Source organism: Sorex fumeus, unplaced genomic scaffold (assembly GCF_029834395.1).
Source record: "Sorex fumeus unplaced genomic scaffold, SorFum_2.1 ptg000026l, whole genome shotgun sequence".
NCBI classification, from domain to species: Eukaryota; Metazoa; Chordata; class Mammalia; order Eulipotyphla; family Soricidae; genus Sorex; species Sorex fumeus.
This window is the reverse complement of record NW_026606083.1, coordinates 16,068,267-16,085,103: the sequence shown is the minus strand read 5'-3', so window position 1 is coordinate 16,085,103 and position 16,837 is coordinate 16,068,267. Positions and strand designations below refer to the sequence as shown.

At 35.7% G+C, this 16,837-nt stretch overlaps 1 protein-coding gene across 1 annotated transcript in view; it reads right to left on the bottom strand.

The window, feature by feature from the left end:
* The window catches only part of MALRD1 (MAM and LDL receptor class A domain containing 1), a 625,529-nt gene that overhangs the window by 108,905 nt on the left and 499,787 nt on the right, over nucleotides 1–16,837 (bottom strand). The window contains exons 36-37 of the mRNA XM_056114588.1: nucleotides 12,960–13,085; nucleotides 9,266–9,332 (exon numbers count right to left, since the gene is read on the bottom strand). Coding sequence (XP_055970563.1) covers nucleotides 9,266–9,332; nucleotides 12,960–13,085 — 193 coding nt within the window. The remainder of the gene's footprint in view (nucleotides 1–9,265; nucleotides 9,333–12,959; nucleotides 13,086–16,837) is intronic.

The window sequence follows — 16,837 nt, the reverse complement described above, 5'->3', positions numbered from 1 at the left end:
TATTTTATGATCATCTAAGTTACTTTCTAGCTATTATGCTTCACACCTTGCTCCCCCACACACCCAGCAAATTTTACTGTTTACTGTATCCAGTATAATGTTATTCACTAAAGAAAGTATCATACGTGTCTTTGTCCCATCTTAATAGAAATCTCTTTTGTGATTTCCTGTTAAGATACTGATTTAGGAATAAAGCATTTGTATATTTGTATTTTTGTCATTAAAATTGTATCAGTTGATTACCAATTCATGTTTTCTTTGGTAAATAAAAAATCATGAAAGGTAACTTTGCAACCCTAGAGAAAATACATATATATATACATATATATACATATATATATATTCCCTTAAAGTTCACATTTTTTTTTTGCTTTTGAAAGTCTAATCCCAGACTATTCATTGATTGTTTTAGGTTACTTATTTTATTTTTTTCTATAAATCATGAGGGTATTTTTATTATTTAAATATTTTTATTATTTTTGCTTGGTTATGCATTGGGGTTGCTGGTTCTGTGTCAAGTTTTCCAGGCAACCATTGACCCTTTCAATATATAAATTTAAATTATCTTTCATTTCTGAAAGTTTTCTTGTATTACATCTTAAAATATTAACTATTGTTCTGTTTTAATATAGGGACTATAGTTATCTGCATGTTCTTTATCTTCCACCTTGACTACTTTTTCTCTCATTTAAAAAAATTCCTCTAAATTTTATTTGTTTTGTTATTCATTTATCTTTGTTCAAAATTCCTTAATAAATTTTTATTTTTTCCTCTTTTGGGAAAGTTGTAATTTAGTCATTCATTGAAAATTTCATTACATTCTTGTCTTCAATTTTTATTTGGTTCTGATTTTCTATTGTGCACCAGTACCAAAAATTTTCTAAGTTTTTATTTTTCATATTCTAAAATGCTTTTTCCAACAATACATTAATCTATTTTGAGTCCTAATAAAGCCTTTTTTCCCCTTCATGTTTATTTGTATTTTTTCCTGGAAGGTGGAGAAAAGGAAGTTCATAACTTGAGTTTTATTTTAAATGGTGGCTTTCTTTGGATGGAAATGGCATGTTTCCCATTTCAAACATAGGGTGGAAAAATCTAAGGACCTTTACAAAATTCCTAGTTTAATAGCACCCTCTTCTGTTACTATAGTAAAGCAGGGCTCCAAAAATGGGTTGTAGTTTTTTTTTCTGGCAGCTGTTGGGTCCTGGGCTGGAGCGATAGATAGCACAGTGGGTAGGACATTTGCCTTACATGCTGCCCACCGGGATGACTAGGGTTCCCACCCACACAGCAAAGCCTGGCAAGCTCCCATGATGTATTCGATATGCCAAAGACCGTTACAACAAACACAGTAACAACAAGTCTCACAATGGAGACGTTACTGGGCCCGCTTGATAAACGTGAGGACAGTGCTACAGCTGTTTGGTCCCACTAATTGGAGGTTAATTTTTTTTTAATAAATGAGCACATCAGATGCTCACTTAATGTACTTCTAACTATATGGGTAGAAAATTCCCAATAGTTTGTAGTGATTGGTAGTTTGGGCTATTCTGAGGTAATTAGCTCATGTCTCAGTACATTTAAGAATGTATTTTAACATACTAAATTTTTTATTTGTATTTATTTATTCTTTTTCATTCAAGCCATTATTTTAATAGTTCTCACAATGTTAGGTATGTATTAAGCATTGGTCATAAAATGGTAGGAAAAGTATAACTTCTATTTTCTAGGACAGTGGTTTTCAAAATATTACCTATGCACTCTCCAAAAGAGTCTTTGAAGCTCCTATAATTTTAAATAAAAATTGATTTTTTATCTTAATGTTAACACAGTAACCATTACCAAATTTATAACTCCCAGGATATAAAGAAATTCATCTTAGTCTTTTATTTGATTTTATTATTGCAATAGCACAGTGGTAGGGTGTTTGCCTTGCATGGGCCAGCCTGGCCAAGCCGGGTTCGATTCCTCCACCCCTCTCGGAAAGCCTGGCAAGCTACCGAGAGTATCTTACCCGCATGGCAAAACCTGGCAAGCTACCCGTGATGTATTCAATATGCCAAACACAGTAACAACAAGTCTCACAATGGAGACATTACTGGGTCCACTCGAGCAAATCGATGAACAACGGGAGAACAGTGCTATTACATTAGGGAGAATCCTTAGACAATACTCACGGGATGCAGCATTAGCCATTCATTGAAAATTTCATTATAGTCTTGTCCTCAATAGTTATTTGGTTCTTACTTTTTGTTGTGCATTTTTACTTAAAATTGTAAGTATTACATGGTAATGCTGAGAACACTTGGTTGGAAAGTCCAATGCTAAAGTACTTCCTGGGCTCTGTAGGAATAGGAACAACCAAGGTCACACCTGAGGTGGAACCTTCACAGCCACACCTTGTGGTTCTTGGTGCCTAAAGCAATGCTGGGGAAGTAAGTAAAACATGTTGTGGATCAGACGGTTACGGCGCCATGACCTATTCTCTCTTTCTCCTCAATCCCACACCATCTTCGAGAAAGAAACTGAAATATAAATTCCATGCTTACTGGATACCTATTATCTTCCAACCAAAAATACATAAAGAAAATGTTTTGATACTGTTAGAAACTCTGACTGTTCTTTTCTTAATTTTTTTTAATTGAATCACTGTGAGCTACAGTTATAAAACTTTCATGTTTGAGTTTCAGTCATACAATGATTAAACACCCATCCCTCCACCAGTACACATTTTCTGCCACCAATGTCCCTAGTCTGATTCTTCTTTTTAACTTTTCAAGAAACATCTTAATTTCTCCTCTAAAACAGCATTATATGTTTTATATATATACAATGCATTATATGTTTTCTATATATGCATGCTATATCTATTTATATCTATTTATATATATTTATCTATGTCTTAAATATATATAAAATGTAACAGTTTAATTTTTCCTCAAGTACATTTTAATCCCCCCTCCAAAATAGGATCAAAATCATTGAATTATAGATTGATCACTTGATCACTTGACATCATGTTACTCATCGATTTGCTAGAGCGGGTGCCAGTAATGACTCCATTCATTGCTGTCATGTGCTAATATAGCCCAATGCTGTCTGCTCACTCCAGGAACACGAAAAGCCTCAAACCGATTGTTCAGGATCTTTACAAAGAAGTCTGACCATCTCGTAGGTGGGCAGCCAGGAGATCTTTTGACGTTCCGTGGTATCCAGTCGGTAACAGCTCTAGTCCAGCAGTCATCTGCAAATCGTATTATGTGTCCAGCCCATCTGATTTTTGACGCGTTGGCAAACAGCGTCCCTGATTCTCAATTGTCGATGGAGGTCAGAACTATGGATTCCTTCTCTCACTTGAGTGAAGGGTGATACGCCAAGCATAGTTCTTTCGATTCCTCTTTGGGAGACCCTAATAGCAAATAGCATTCTCGACCTGTTTCATTGGGCCCAGGTCTCTCAGGCGTATGTTAGTGCAGGGAGAACCATGGAGTTCTCTTTTAATCTCTTTGAATTATAGATTACACACAAATACATGTAATATTTGCTCGAGCGGGCCCAGTAACGTCTCCATTGGAGACTTTGTTGTTACTGTGTTTGGCATATCGAATACGTCACGGGGAGCTTGCCAGGCTCTGCCGTGCGGGCGAGATACTCTCAGCAGCTTGCCGGGCTCTCCAAGAGGGGTGGAGGAATCGAACTCGGGTCGGCCATGTTGGCTGTGTGCAAAGCAAATGCCCTACCGCTGTGCTATTGCTATGTACTTTAAGATCCTTAGTTGTTACTGTCACTTTCCACTCATTATTCATTCATTTGCTCAAGCGGGCATCAGTAATGTCTCCATTGTGAAATTTGTTGTTACAGTGTTTGGCATATCGAATACACCACGGGTAACTTGCCAGGCTTTGCCATGGAGGCAAAATACTCTTGATAGCTTGCCGGGCTTTCCGAGAAGGGTGCAGGAATCAAACTCAGGTCGGCAGGCTAGGCCGCATGCAAGGCAAATGTCCTACCTGCTGTTACACTTCCATAAATGAAATTTATTTCAAACTGTTTAATAACCACTGAATTCTCCAAGAATTGTTCTGTTTTTAAATAAAACTAGTAAAAATTGGGCTAAGTTCATTATTGACAATTATGACGAATAAAGTTTTGTTGTAAATATTTTTAATTACTTTTTGGGGGGGAGAGGGCTTATGCAGCCACAGTCAAGAGAAGTGTCTGACCTTCTGTACTCTATCTCCATTCTGGAAATATATTTATTAATAGTATACGTAGGGCAGGCTTCCTTTAGGCAACTTAATTGTAGTAAAATAAAATGATGAAGGATCAACATAGGAATCCAGAAACAGGAATGAGTTATTTTCCTAATCCAGTAAAAGCTTCTCAGAGAAATTGTCAATTAAATGTTGTCCAAAATATGAAAAGACACTAAAAATGGTCAAAAAAAATTCTAGTCTATAAGAACACACAAAACTTGGTGAATTAGAATATGACCTGCACAGGGAAAAGGTTTTTATTTTTATAAATTAAAAAAAAAATTGAGCATGTTAAATGTGTGGTTCCTATGCGGAATGCAAATAAAATCCTACTGTGAACTGAATTTGAGAATGGGTTTAGTGAGATAAATGAACACATATTCAGATGAAATCATATAGTAAGTGATGAGATGGAGAAAAGAGAATTTATGCAGAGCTGGAGTGCTCCCAAATTTAGATTTGGAGAAAGGAAGAGGAAAAATTAATAGTGGTATTTCTGAAACCAGGTAAAGAGAAAAAGTGGTGTACTCTTAGCCCCTGACAAGTACTGCAGACCAGGTGAAAAATGAGAGATGACTATTTCATTACCCTTAAATTTTTGTTTAATTTAAAAACTATACTTCAGTTACATTACAAAAGTTTAAAAGTTTGTTTCAGGTTGTATCTAACTATAAAGTTGCTTCAAATTTAACTTTAAACCCATGTTAAAGTATCCTCCAAATATAAGCTTTTGTAAGTAAGTTATTTATTTTTTTTCAAAGAGATTTCTCTTTTGTTATCACTCTACAACTTCTAGTTTTATTAGATTGAAGTTAGATAAATTATCTGAGAAAAATTAGTAGGACTTTAGTAGGGCTTTCTTTTTAGTGAAAAACCTCATTACATTGTTAATGTGTTCTGTGCTTCTAAGAAAATAATATGTTCTTTGTTTCTAGAAAAAGGGTGTAAGACAAAAGTGATGTGAATATATGTTATATGGTCTTCTGTTTACACATATGGATATATCACGATCACGATCACGACCACCCTGTTGTTCGTCGATTGCCTCGAGCAGGTGCCAGTAATGTCTTCTTCGTCCTAGCCCTGAGATTTTTTTTTTTTTAAAGTGCCATATTCAAGGCTTTTTCAGGGTTAGGAGAATGAGACCCATCATTGTTACTGGTATTTGGCATATTGGGTATACCACGGTGAGTTTGCCAGACTCTGCCGTGTGGGCATGTTACATTTGGTAGCCTGCCAGTTTGACCGAATTAGGAATGAGATGATAAGATGATAAGCGGCCGCGCGCTTCCAGGAGCTGAGTGTGATGATCTCTGGATCCTGGCCGTTGTTGGAGTTACACAGCAGTTGGTGGGTGTAACTGTCTAGTTACTGGCAGGTCCAGTCCCAAACTGTACAGGCTTGGAGATCTCAGCCCCGGGTCCCACACACCTGGGTTCCTCTGTCAGTTCTTTTATGCTTGAGGCTCATCCAAATGTGTGGAGAGTGCTCCCAGCAAGGCCTTGGTTGGGCCTCGGTGGTCTTCAGCTGTTGGGCCCTGGTGGAGACAGTCAGGCATAGGGTAGGAGACTCTGTCTTGTTCTCTCCCAGGAGCTGAGTGTGATGATCTCTGGATCCTGGCTGTTGTTGGAGTTACACGGCAGTTGGTGGGTGTAACTGTCTAGTTACTGGCAGGTCCAGTCCCAAACTGTACAGGCTTGGAGATCTCAGCCCCGGGTCCCACACACCTGGGTTCCTCTGTCAGTTCTTTGATGAGCCTCAAGCATATGGATATATATACATAAATATATATTTAATTTGTTTTGAATTTTTATATTAAATACTCAATAGAAAATTCTTATTACTATGCAGATTGGGGCTGGAGTGATAGCACAGCGGTAGGGAGTTTGCCTTGCATGCAGCCAACATGGCCGAGCCCGGTTCAATTCCTCCGCTCCTCTCGGAGAGCCCGGCAAGCTACTGAGAGTATCTTGTCCGCATAGCAAAGCCTGGCAAGCTACCCGTGGTATATTCAATATGCCAAACACAGTAACAACAAGTCTCAAAACGGAGATGTTACTGGGCCCGCTTGAGCAAATCATTGAACAATGGGAGGACAGTGACAGTGACTATGCAGATTGGTATATAGAGTATTTTTTACCTATGACAACTTTTTGGAGTATATAATTTATTACTTTATTTAATTTATTTTCATAACATAGGACTTTAAGAACCCCACACAAATGAGGGGAAAACTAGACAGTGACTTTCCCATAAAAGACACAGAGATGTCACATTTTAAAAAGAAAAGCTCATCATTACTGATTATAAGCAAAAATCAGTTAATTCATGCTAATGAGAATTGCTTATACCTAACCGACTGGAGTAGGGGTAAGGGGTGCTGAAGGGGACACGGATAGAAATGAATCCCTTTTCTATTAGTGCTCATCAAAACTGGTTCCATCTCTATAGGAAATAGCATAGAGATTTTTCAAAAATTAGAAACAGAACTATTATATTATCCAGCAATTGCACTCCTTTGGTATCTATTCCAAGAACACAAAACCACTCATTCAAAAAGTTTGCTTCACACTGATGTTTAATGCATGCTAATTTTAAAAGCCAAGTTTGGGAAACAAGTCATGTGCCTAACAACAGTTAAGTGTGTAAGAAAAAAATTGTTGTATATATGCACAACAGAATACTAGTGGCTATAAGAAAACATGCTATTTTACATTTTGTTGCAACATGGATGGAACTAGAGGGAGTCATACTAAGTGAAGTAAGTCTGAAGACAAAACAGAAATCTCAGATGATTTCTCATATAGGTGGTCTATAAAGAAATAAAGCCAGGGACTAAGCACCGTCCAGTGACAATTATCCTAGGCCAAGGGAGAGCTTAAGTTTCCAAGCAGGGGTGGATGGGAAGTCTTGGACTGTGGTGAAGGGTTACTGGCACTATGATGGCGGGTGTGGTTGGTAAGATTTACCTGGAAAACTTAAAAACATTTACACTCTTGCAAATGACTGGACTGGGACTGGACCTAAAGTCAACAACTTTCCCAACACCTTTCCACACTGCCCTAGAGTTATTCTGAAATTCTCTTCTAAAGCTCTCTTTAATTAACCATAGGTCCCAAATTGAATTCCTACATATGACAAATGACCTGGGCATGGAATTTAACTGGAAATAAGTTTGACATATTTTTTCATACTGATATACACAAGTATGATAGTTCATAAAGTTGAAGAAACAATGCATGGTGTATGTATAAAGTATAATCACATTTCAGTATGAAATGTGTATTTGCATGTACTTGTGTTTGTGAACAGAAAAATAATTTCAGGTGACTGTAAACCATACTACTAAGGAATGTGATTTGAATTTTAGATATTTCTATAATTATTGGGTAGCCTGCTTTATCTTTTACATGTCACATTACACTTATATTACATTTATAAGTCTCAAGTTTTAAGAAATGAAAGAAGTTTTAATGAAGACTTTCATAAAATAATATATATTCAGATGCAATTTTTCACACCTATGTTATAGGTGATACCAAATATCTGTTTAGTTTATGGTAAAGTTTTTTTGGCTATGTAAAATACATTGTTTGCTAGTAAAATTAAAACATTGAAATACTTCATTGACTTTCATATTGACTTTCTACATTTTACGTGCATTGATTTATTTTGTTTCTTTAGTCCTCTCTCTTACTTCCTGTCTGTCACATCCTGACCCTCATGTTAGTTTTCTCATTGAAGAGAAAAAAGTTTGGGACATCACCATCTGGATTATAGTTTTTAAGTTTTATTAAAGTTCATGAAGATGTTGCAAAGAAGAAAAAAGGTTCTTTTGCTTATTAAGCTCAAACACTCAGGCTGAGTTTTTTCCTGGCTAACAGAGTTAGTGAGAACAAAAGCATTATCCATTCAATTAACAACATAGAACATTATTTACAGTATTATTCTGGGTTCCTTTCAGGAAATTAATAATATGGATCCCATCTTTCAATAAAATTATAGCATATGATAAATTAACTTACACTGGAAGTTATCTTCCAATATAGGAAAATATATAATTTTATTGATATGTTATCAAATAAACTAAATAATATATTTGAGAGACCAAACTATGAGAAATCCACTAACAGTTCAGTTTCAACAACATGAAAAAATGTCTAAGGATTTATTATCATTAGCTATTTTGTTATTTAAAGATATTTGCTTTACTTAAATACTACCTAAAATGTGATTGTTGACTCAGAAGAATATAGGATTCAAACTACTATCAGTATTTTAGTTATACATCTATGTGTTTTGGGGTTTAACTTGAATTTCAATTGGCAATTAGTTCTCTAATAAGAAAAGTAAAATATCCATTGTGCTAGAATACAAATAAATAAACACAATTATATAATATGCATCATTTCCCTTAGAATATATGAAATTATTTTGCACAATTCCCTAAAGGATAACAGAAAAAAATATCAAGCAATCTTTGATATGCAATGTAAATAATTCCCTGAAGAAATCATAAGACCTGTTTTTGTTTATTCTTTCTTTTAGTATGCAAATGTATTCCTTATCTCTATCTTAACTTTAGCTACTCATAAAGAGCTATTGCATAAACCAGAAATGGCCTTACTCAGGAATTAATTTTATCCTTTGTTGTTTGTGAAAAGTAATATAGAATATTAAATAAAAATGGGAGAAGGAAAATACAGATGCTATTTTCACATGTAAGAATATGATAACCAAATCCCAAACAATCTCAATACTTAATTTTATACTAAAAACAAGAAATTATGTTCATTACTAAGGTCATAAAATATAAACTATTGACATAAATTGATATACATTCATGCTTCCCCTCATTTAGTCAAAAAGAAAGATGTAAATAACATCATTATCCATGATTTTTACCTTAATAAATAACATACACATTGATATTCTATTACAACAGCCTCCAGAAAAAATAAGTCATTCAATAGCAATAAATCTTTAAAAAGAGAGATAATGTTTCTTACCGGCACAGAGGACCGTTTTTCTCCACCAAACAAGTCCCACCATTTCTGCAGTAGTCTATCGGGCACTCTAAAAGAAACATCAAAGAAGCCTTGGTTAGTTAAAAATATTAGTAGAAAGGACATTGATTGCCAGAAAGTCACTGATTTACTTGAAATAATGAGAGTAAATTGCTTCCAAGCTCCTAAAGGCACATGAATTCTCCTGGCTTATTTTCCTAAACAACTACATCTGTTCCATGAAACCTCCTCCTGCCCCAGGTATGCACAGTCTCATCACTTGCTGAATATTAGAAAAGGCTTTCTTTGCCCCTGAATTAGTTATTACCTATTTATTTAGATGAATCTGAGTGAACATTGGTCTTCACTGAAACATTTTTGCAGTGTCACGCAGAAATCACATCATGGCAAACCAATCCTTTGCATGGATGGTCTTGTCCTTTGGACAGAATGTCATTCCTGACACTGGGCATGTCCTACCTCTGCATCTGTGACAGAGAACCAGCTCAAATTGATCCTCATGTCCCCAACACAGCACTTTTTGTTGTTGTTCTTTGTCCCTTTCCTAACTCTAAGTTTAGCAGTAGCATTTACTTTTTAAGTGTGCTATGTTTATAGGTTATAAAGCATAAACTTTTTCAGCTTACAGATCTCGATGACCCTTGATTCTACACTATCTCCTTACAGTCTCACTGAAAAATACCTGCCAATTTTCCTATTCACTCATTCTCAAAGGTGCTCTTTTTGGCTTATTTTATTCATACCTCCTCTCTTACAGAGTTGTATTGCCATAATTCAGTTACTCCAGAGAAATCCTTATAAACTTTTGTTTCTATTTCACCAACTCTATCTGGAGCACCATATCTGATGTCCAGTACTGGGTGAGCCACTCAGTAGTCAATGACAATTTGGACAGTTTACAAAGGCATTAAGGTTGTGACCATGTGTACAGATTTTAATATAACTTTCAATTGTGTACAAAGAAATACTATCTAGGAAAGAATTCAAGTTCAATCCCAATCTGGTGTATCACACTGAACAAATAAGAAGATACATATACTGGACAATTGGTCAAGATACAAACCACAGAAGCATTGAAGTTAAAATCTAAATAATTTATGATTATTCCACTATTCACCACTCTTCCTCCTGCCAACCCTATTCTTTCCTTTTCTCTCACCCTCCTTCCCTGTCCTTCCTTGTTCCTGAGAAACCTGGAAAGTAGCAGCTATTACTGGTGGTAAAGGCTAATAGTCCCATGAGTCCTGGTTTTCTTCTATGGGAACTGTCTCTTCACTGATACTCATTGATAATGTGTGATTTGGGACCAGGTCCTTTAAGTAAAAATTCTTCATGTTTAAGATAAAACTCTTATAAATTTTTATATGGCTACTGGGAGTATAAATATATGTATAGTATTTCTACATTGGTGAAAGGTATGCATAAAGCATTAAATTTTGATTCTTTTCCATTTCTATATTTAGGACGTTCTTTGAATTTTCCATAAAACCTGTTAATATTCCTTTTTCCAACTTCAGAAGAGTTCCTTTATTTTAGTTTTATTTTTAAAATGTTTTGAAAATTCCTAATTGCTGTTATTATTATATTAATTCATAATATTCAAGCCTGTATTTTTAGTACCATTTCCTCTTCAAATGCAAGTTTATATCATCAGTACAGTTCTGTCTTAAGTTAACATTTATTAACCTTTACAACTAGAAATGACTAGGAAAAGACTTTCAAGTTAAATGGAAACTGGAAAATTCTGGTGAATAATTTTTGGTTGCATTAGCGACTAAAACTTGAATTGCCTTTGTCATGTAGCCTGGGAACAGAAAGGACTGGTTGAAATACATTCAATACAAATGCAGGGCTGGAGCCTGATGTTCTTGTTAATGACTTAAACCTCGAGGTGAGGGAAGCCAGATGCTCACCATCTGGAGCATGACCACTGGGGGAATTATTGATGCTGGAAGAATTGGGCTCTAAAGTCTGTGAAATGTGGACCTAGAGGAATATGCTCTTTGTAAAGAAGGAGAAAGGTGTAATGTGCATTTAAACACTTTAGTGTGCAATAAACTTAAAGGGTTTAGTCAAAGGGGATGCAAAGACTTTATCATACTTCACTGATAGACCAAAGAGCATATAAAATGGCAGGAGAGAATACACAATATAATGTAAATTTTATTCCTTTGGTCTCAATAGTTCTGTGATTTACTTGAACCCAATAGTTATGTCACTCTGATACATACACTGTAAATGAACTGTGAGTGATTGATGAGTGACTGAAATAGGTGTAACACAGAAGGTTTTCTATATTATTATCCGCAAGTTGCTTATCATCCAGTATGACAGCAGATCTTTCATTTTCCCGGCCTATATTTAAAGGTAGAACATGTCAAAGCAGACAGTAGTAGCAGGTTATGATGTACTTAGAGAGAAGCACCTGGAGGTCATTTCATGTTTATGTAGATGAATATGGGCAGTGGACAGAGCATGTTGTCATAATAGTGTCAGTGAATGAAATTCTCTCAATCAGAGTTTTCTTCTGTTCTTAAAAGAGAGTTAGAGCATTTCCTTTTAGGTATCTTACCTGATGTATAGGCAAGTCTTACAGAGAAATAGGATCAAAAAGCATGCATTTTTGCATATTTTTGGCACCAGATTTCCTCACTTCCTGATTCCCTTTTGTACTCATGAAATTCAGAGCTGTGTGAGTAGTCACTTTCAATTGCATAAAGAATAATATACTTTACATTATCATTTGATTGTAATTATCATGCTTTCTTACAACTCATAATGTTCTCTGTAGGAAAATATAAAGAATAAGGCCTTATCTAGTTTTTATTGTCATAACGTGGATTTATTTTTTTTTTTAATTTTTATTAGTGATACACCATGAGGTACAGTTGTAGACTTACAAACTTTTGTGCTTGGGTTTCAATTATACAATGATCGAATACCCATCCTTCCACCAATACCCATTTAGTTTTGATATAAAATATCTTCATTTGATTTAGAAAACATGATTGAATATCACTGAATTTTACTATCTTTTATGTGACAGATCTGCTGCCCTTAACTGCCAATTGTTTTTTACATATCCTGCATGGAATAAAAACTTAATTTCTTAGAAGAGATGTTAACAATATACTATAATAAATTAAAGGATTTAAAAGAAGTCTTGATAATTGAATAATTTCAAGTGCATATTATCAACTCTTATAAGGGCAGGATTAAATAAAAATGTTTACAAAATAATCTATATTTTAATAAATTTACTTTTAACATTATCAGATAATGCAAATAGGGTGTTCTGAAGGTGGGGGATGGTATAATTTAAAAAGATAATTACATATTAATTGAATAGGTTTCCTTACTATAGAAACCAAGAAATCTGCATGTGAGGTTATTAAATACTAACAATCATAAATTGTACTACATTAAATTAGAATAAGGTGCTAATTTCTCATTGTTTTGTGAATATTGTTATATAAAATAGGCATAGTTCACTATCTTATATATCTCAGCCCCCCATTTGTCCATGAAAATTAAACCATCATAATTTAGAATTTCATTTTTGCATTTTAGAACATTGACTGTTTATAAAAATAATGTTCAATCCACAGGTTATATTTCTTTACAGGCTGACATTGCAGTGTATGGTTGAATGGGATTGGAAGTGAGGGTAGAGTACCTGAACAGCTGGATTCATCAAGTTGGAAATCCTTGCAGTCGACAACACTATCACAACGTTGGTGAAATGGGATGCAACTGCTAGAGGAGGGACAGACTAGTGTTCCATTAAAACAGCTCTCGTTGTCTAAGGGGAAAAAAAAAAAGCATGATCACGGATATAAGCATTTCCTTTTTCTTGGTAAATTTCTTGTAAGGAAAGAGCCTGTCTATTTTATTAGCCAACCACCCTCACTATTTCTAATCCAATATTCAAATGATATAGTTACTTTTAAAGAAAATTTTAAAGTCTTAAGTTGACACTTTAATAGAAAAGGTTTTCCAACAGAAAGCCATTTCCCAGTTGTTCCTTGTATAGTATTACACATCTAATAAAATACAGTGTATGCACTAAATTGATTTAGGCTAGAAGTCAATTGTTAGATCAAACCAGATTTTTCTGTGTTTTGGGTGCTTCCCTACTGTCCCTAATATTGTGTACAATTCAACAAATAGATATTGTAACTCGCTTTGCTGTTCCTTAACATCTTGTAAGGTGAGAAGTCAGGTAGCCACTGGGTATCCGTTAGACAGAGGTAAAAGTATAGGTAACTGCAGCTCAGTGTACCATGAAAACATAACTTTTACAGCGTAAACTGATAATGCATGATATATTTCACTATCATGGTGTCTTGGTAAGGGAACACACAGTTTCACTTGTTGGGGCAAACATATGAATAGAGATGTAGTCCATAATACTTGGATGGTTTTAGAAAAAAAACTTTCTTTTTTTTAAAAATTATTCATTTAGGTTTTGGAGCCATACCTCTCGATGCTCAGGGCTTACTCCTGGCCCACCATCAGGGATCAGCTGCTGGTGTGTTAATAGAATCATATGGGTTTACAGAGATTGAAACTTGGAAAGCCATGTACATGATAAGCACCTTATTTGTTGTACCATCCCTTCAGCCCCAGAAAAATTAAAAGTCTTATTAACACCCATTAAAGGTACTTATTAGTCAAAGTCAATCTAGTCCTAAAATACTAAGCCCTTCAGGAAATGCTACCTTGTTTCCTGAAAATGTATTCTTATTTTTCTCTTTCATGCTTGCGTGCCTCTTTAGGAGTCCTGTAAAGCAGAAGGTCTTGGTGTTGACTCCCTTAACAAGATACAACTGAAACAAAATCCCCCATTCCAGGCTACCATCAGTATCTCTATTTTCTTGCTTGTTTGAGGGTCTAGACCTACATACCTGGGTTTCAAACCTAATCTCTATTCTTTAATTCTACTCCAGTTTCACTGCAGACTGATATTTATCATGTCACTAAGGTTTCTCTCTCTCTTCCTCCCTTTCTCTCTTAATATGCTTATGCTAGTTCTATCTAGCACAGTTATGCATTTGGAGTAGAGGGAATATGTAAATCATAAACCCACTGTAACACTTGGCCAAAAATTTTGGATAAGTTTTGAAAGCACTAAATAATAAACACCGATCTCTACTGCTTCCCTGAGCAACCCTGCTCCTTGAGATCCTTAGGATCTGCAGTCATTATGTCAAAAAGAGCAGCACACAACCAGAGCTTTCTCCTGTTTGAACAGAATATATCTGCTTTTCTATGATTTATTTATGACCTAACATATCATATCTTATTTCAATGTCAAATCCAAACCTGCCGAAAATTTTTGAAAAAGGACTGGCACGGAGATAGAACAGTAGTGAGGGTACATGTCTAGCATGTGCTCAACCGAGTTTAATTCTACATACTAATGGTCCCCAGAGCATTGGTGGGTGCAGCCCAGGAGGTGCCCTGAGTACCAGAGGGTACAACCCTAGAGGGCCGATAGAACCCAAGTTGGCCAAGAATCACAGGTGGGGCCTCCGCTCCTCCTGAGCACTGTTTAGGAGTCCCTTTTAACCTCCCCAACAAAAGAATGCATGTTGAAAGTTACTGCCTTCAGAACAAAACAAATTAGTTCAAACTTCTCAAGACACATTGGTAATTTAGATTAATATTCTCTATGTGTGAGTCTCACAGAGAATTTTGTTGTTAATTTTCTTCGAGTATGTTTATGGGCTAGAAGAAACTGCTTATTTGAGTTAGCATAGGTTACTAACATAATTTCATTTAAATAGAATTGCCTCTCAAAATTTATTTTTCAGTTGTCCATAAAAATAATGTCCTTAAAAATATGTGTTTTCATAGACCAAAATTCTGATCCTAAAATATTAAAGTGATATACCATATTGAGACATCTTTCCCAAAGTAGTAGAGCATTAATTTCAACCAATAAATATTGAGTTGCCATTCTATGTAAGGTCCTGTGATTAACCCTTCAACCAGAGAATGCAGGCAAAAAACACTATTAAGAGATATGAGAGCATAGAGTAACACAGTCAACACAACAAAATGCCAGGCTAATAAATAGTTAAAAAAATAGTAAAAGAGATATCATTTTTAAGACAGAGTTGGAAAATATTGGTAAAGATCAGTATCATAAAAATAAGATGTTCTTTTTTTAAATTTTTATTAGTGAAACACCATGAGGTACAGTTGTAGACTCACAAATTTTTGTGCTTGGATTTCGATTATACAATGATTGAGTACCCATCCCTCCACCAGTGCCCATTTTCCATCACCACTGATCCCAGTATCCCTTTCATCTCCCATCTCCCCCCCCCCCAATTCAACCCTGCCTCTGTGGCAGGGCATTCCCCTTTGTTCTTTCTCTCCTTTTGGGTGCCGTGCTTTGCATTGATTGGCAATCATGTTTGGTCTATAGTCTACTTTCATCATGCATCCCCCATCCTGGGAGGATCCTCCCAACACCTTTATTTGGTGTTCCCTTCTCTATCTGAACTGCCTTTTCCCATAGCATGTGCAGCTGGCCTCCAAGACATGGAATGAACCTCCTGGTTCCTATCTCGGCTATTCTTGGGTGTTAGTCTCCTGTTTTGTTACTTTATATTCCCCAGATGAATGCAATTTTTCTATGTCTCTCCCTCCTTTCTGACTCATTTTGCTTAGCATGATACTTTCCATGTTTGTAAATTCCATGTTTGCAAATTGTATGTAAATTTCATGACTTCATCTTTTCTAACAGCTACATAGTACTCCATTGTGTAGATGTACCAAAGTTTCTTTAACCAGTCATCTGTTCTCAGGCACTCAGGTGTTTTCCAGATTCTGGCTATTGCAAAGAGTGCTGCAATGAACAAACAACTGCAGATGTTTCTACGGCTGTACTTTTTTGCCTCTCTGGGATATATTCCCAGGAGTGATATCGCTGGGTCAAATGGGAGCTCAATTTCTAATTTTTTGAGAATCGACCATGCTCTTTTCCAAAAGGGCTGAACCAGTTGGCATTCCCACCAGCAGAGAAGGAAGGTCCCTTTCTTGCCACATCCTCACCAGCACAGGTTGCTTTTGTTCTTTTGGATGTGGGCCATGCTCTGTGGTGTGAGATGATATCTCGTTGTTTTGATCTGCATCTCCCTGATAATTAATGATGTAGAGCATTTTCTCATGTGCCTTTTTGCCATTCGGATTTCTTCTTTGAGAAAGCTTCTTTTCAATTTGTCGCCCCATTTTTTGATGGGGTTGGATGTTTTCTTTTTGTGGAGTTCAACCAGTACTTGTATATCCTTGATATCAATCCCTTGTCGAATATGTATTGGGCAAATATCCTTTCCCATTCTGTAGACTGTCTTTTTATTTTGGTCACTGTTTCTTTTGAGGTGCAGAAGCTTCTTAGTTTAAGATAGTCACATTTGTCTGTCTGTTTTCACTTGCTTGGCTAGTGGCATGACAGTAAGATTTTCTTTTAGTAATGGGTGGTCTATACATGATCAAAGTAAGAGTCTTCGAATATGTTTTAGAGTTTGATATTTGCAGAGAAAA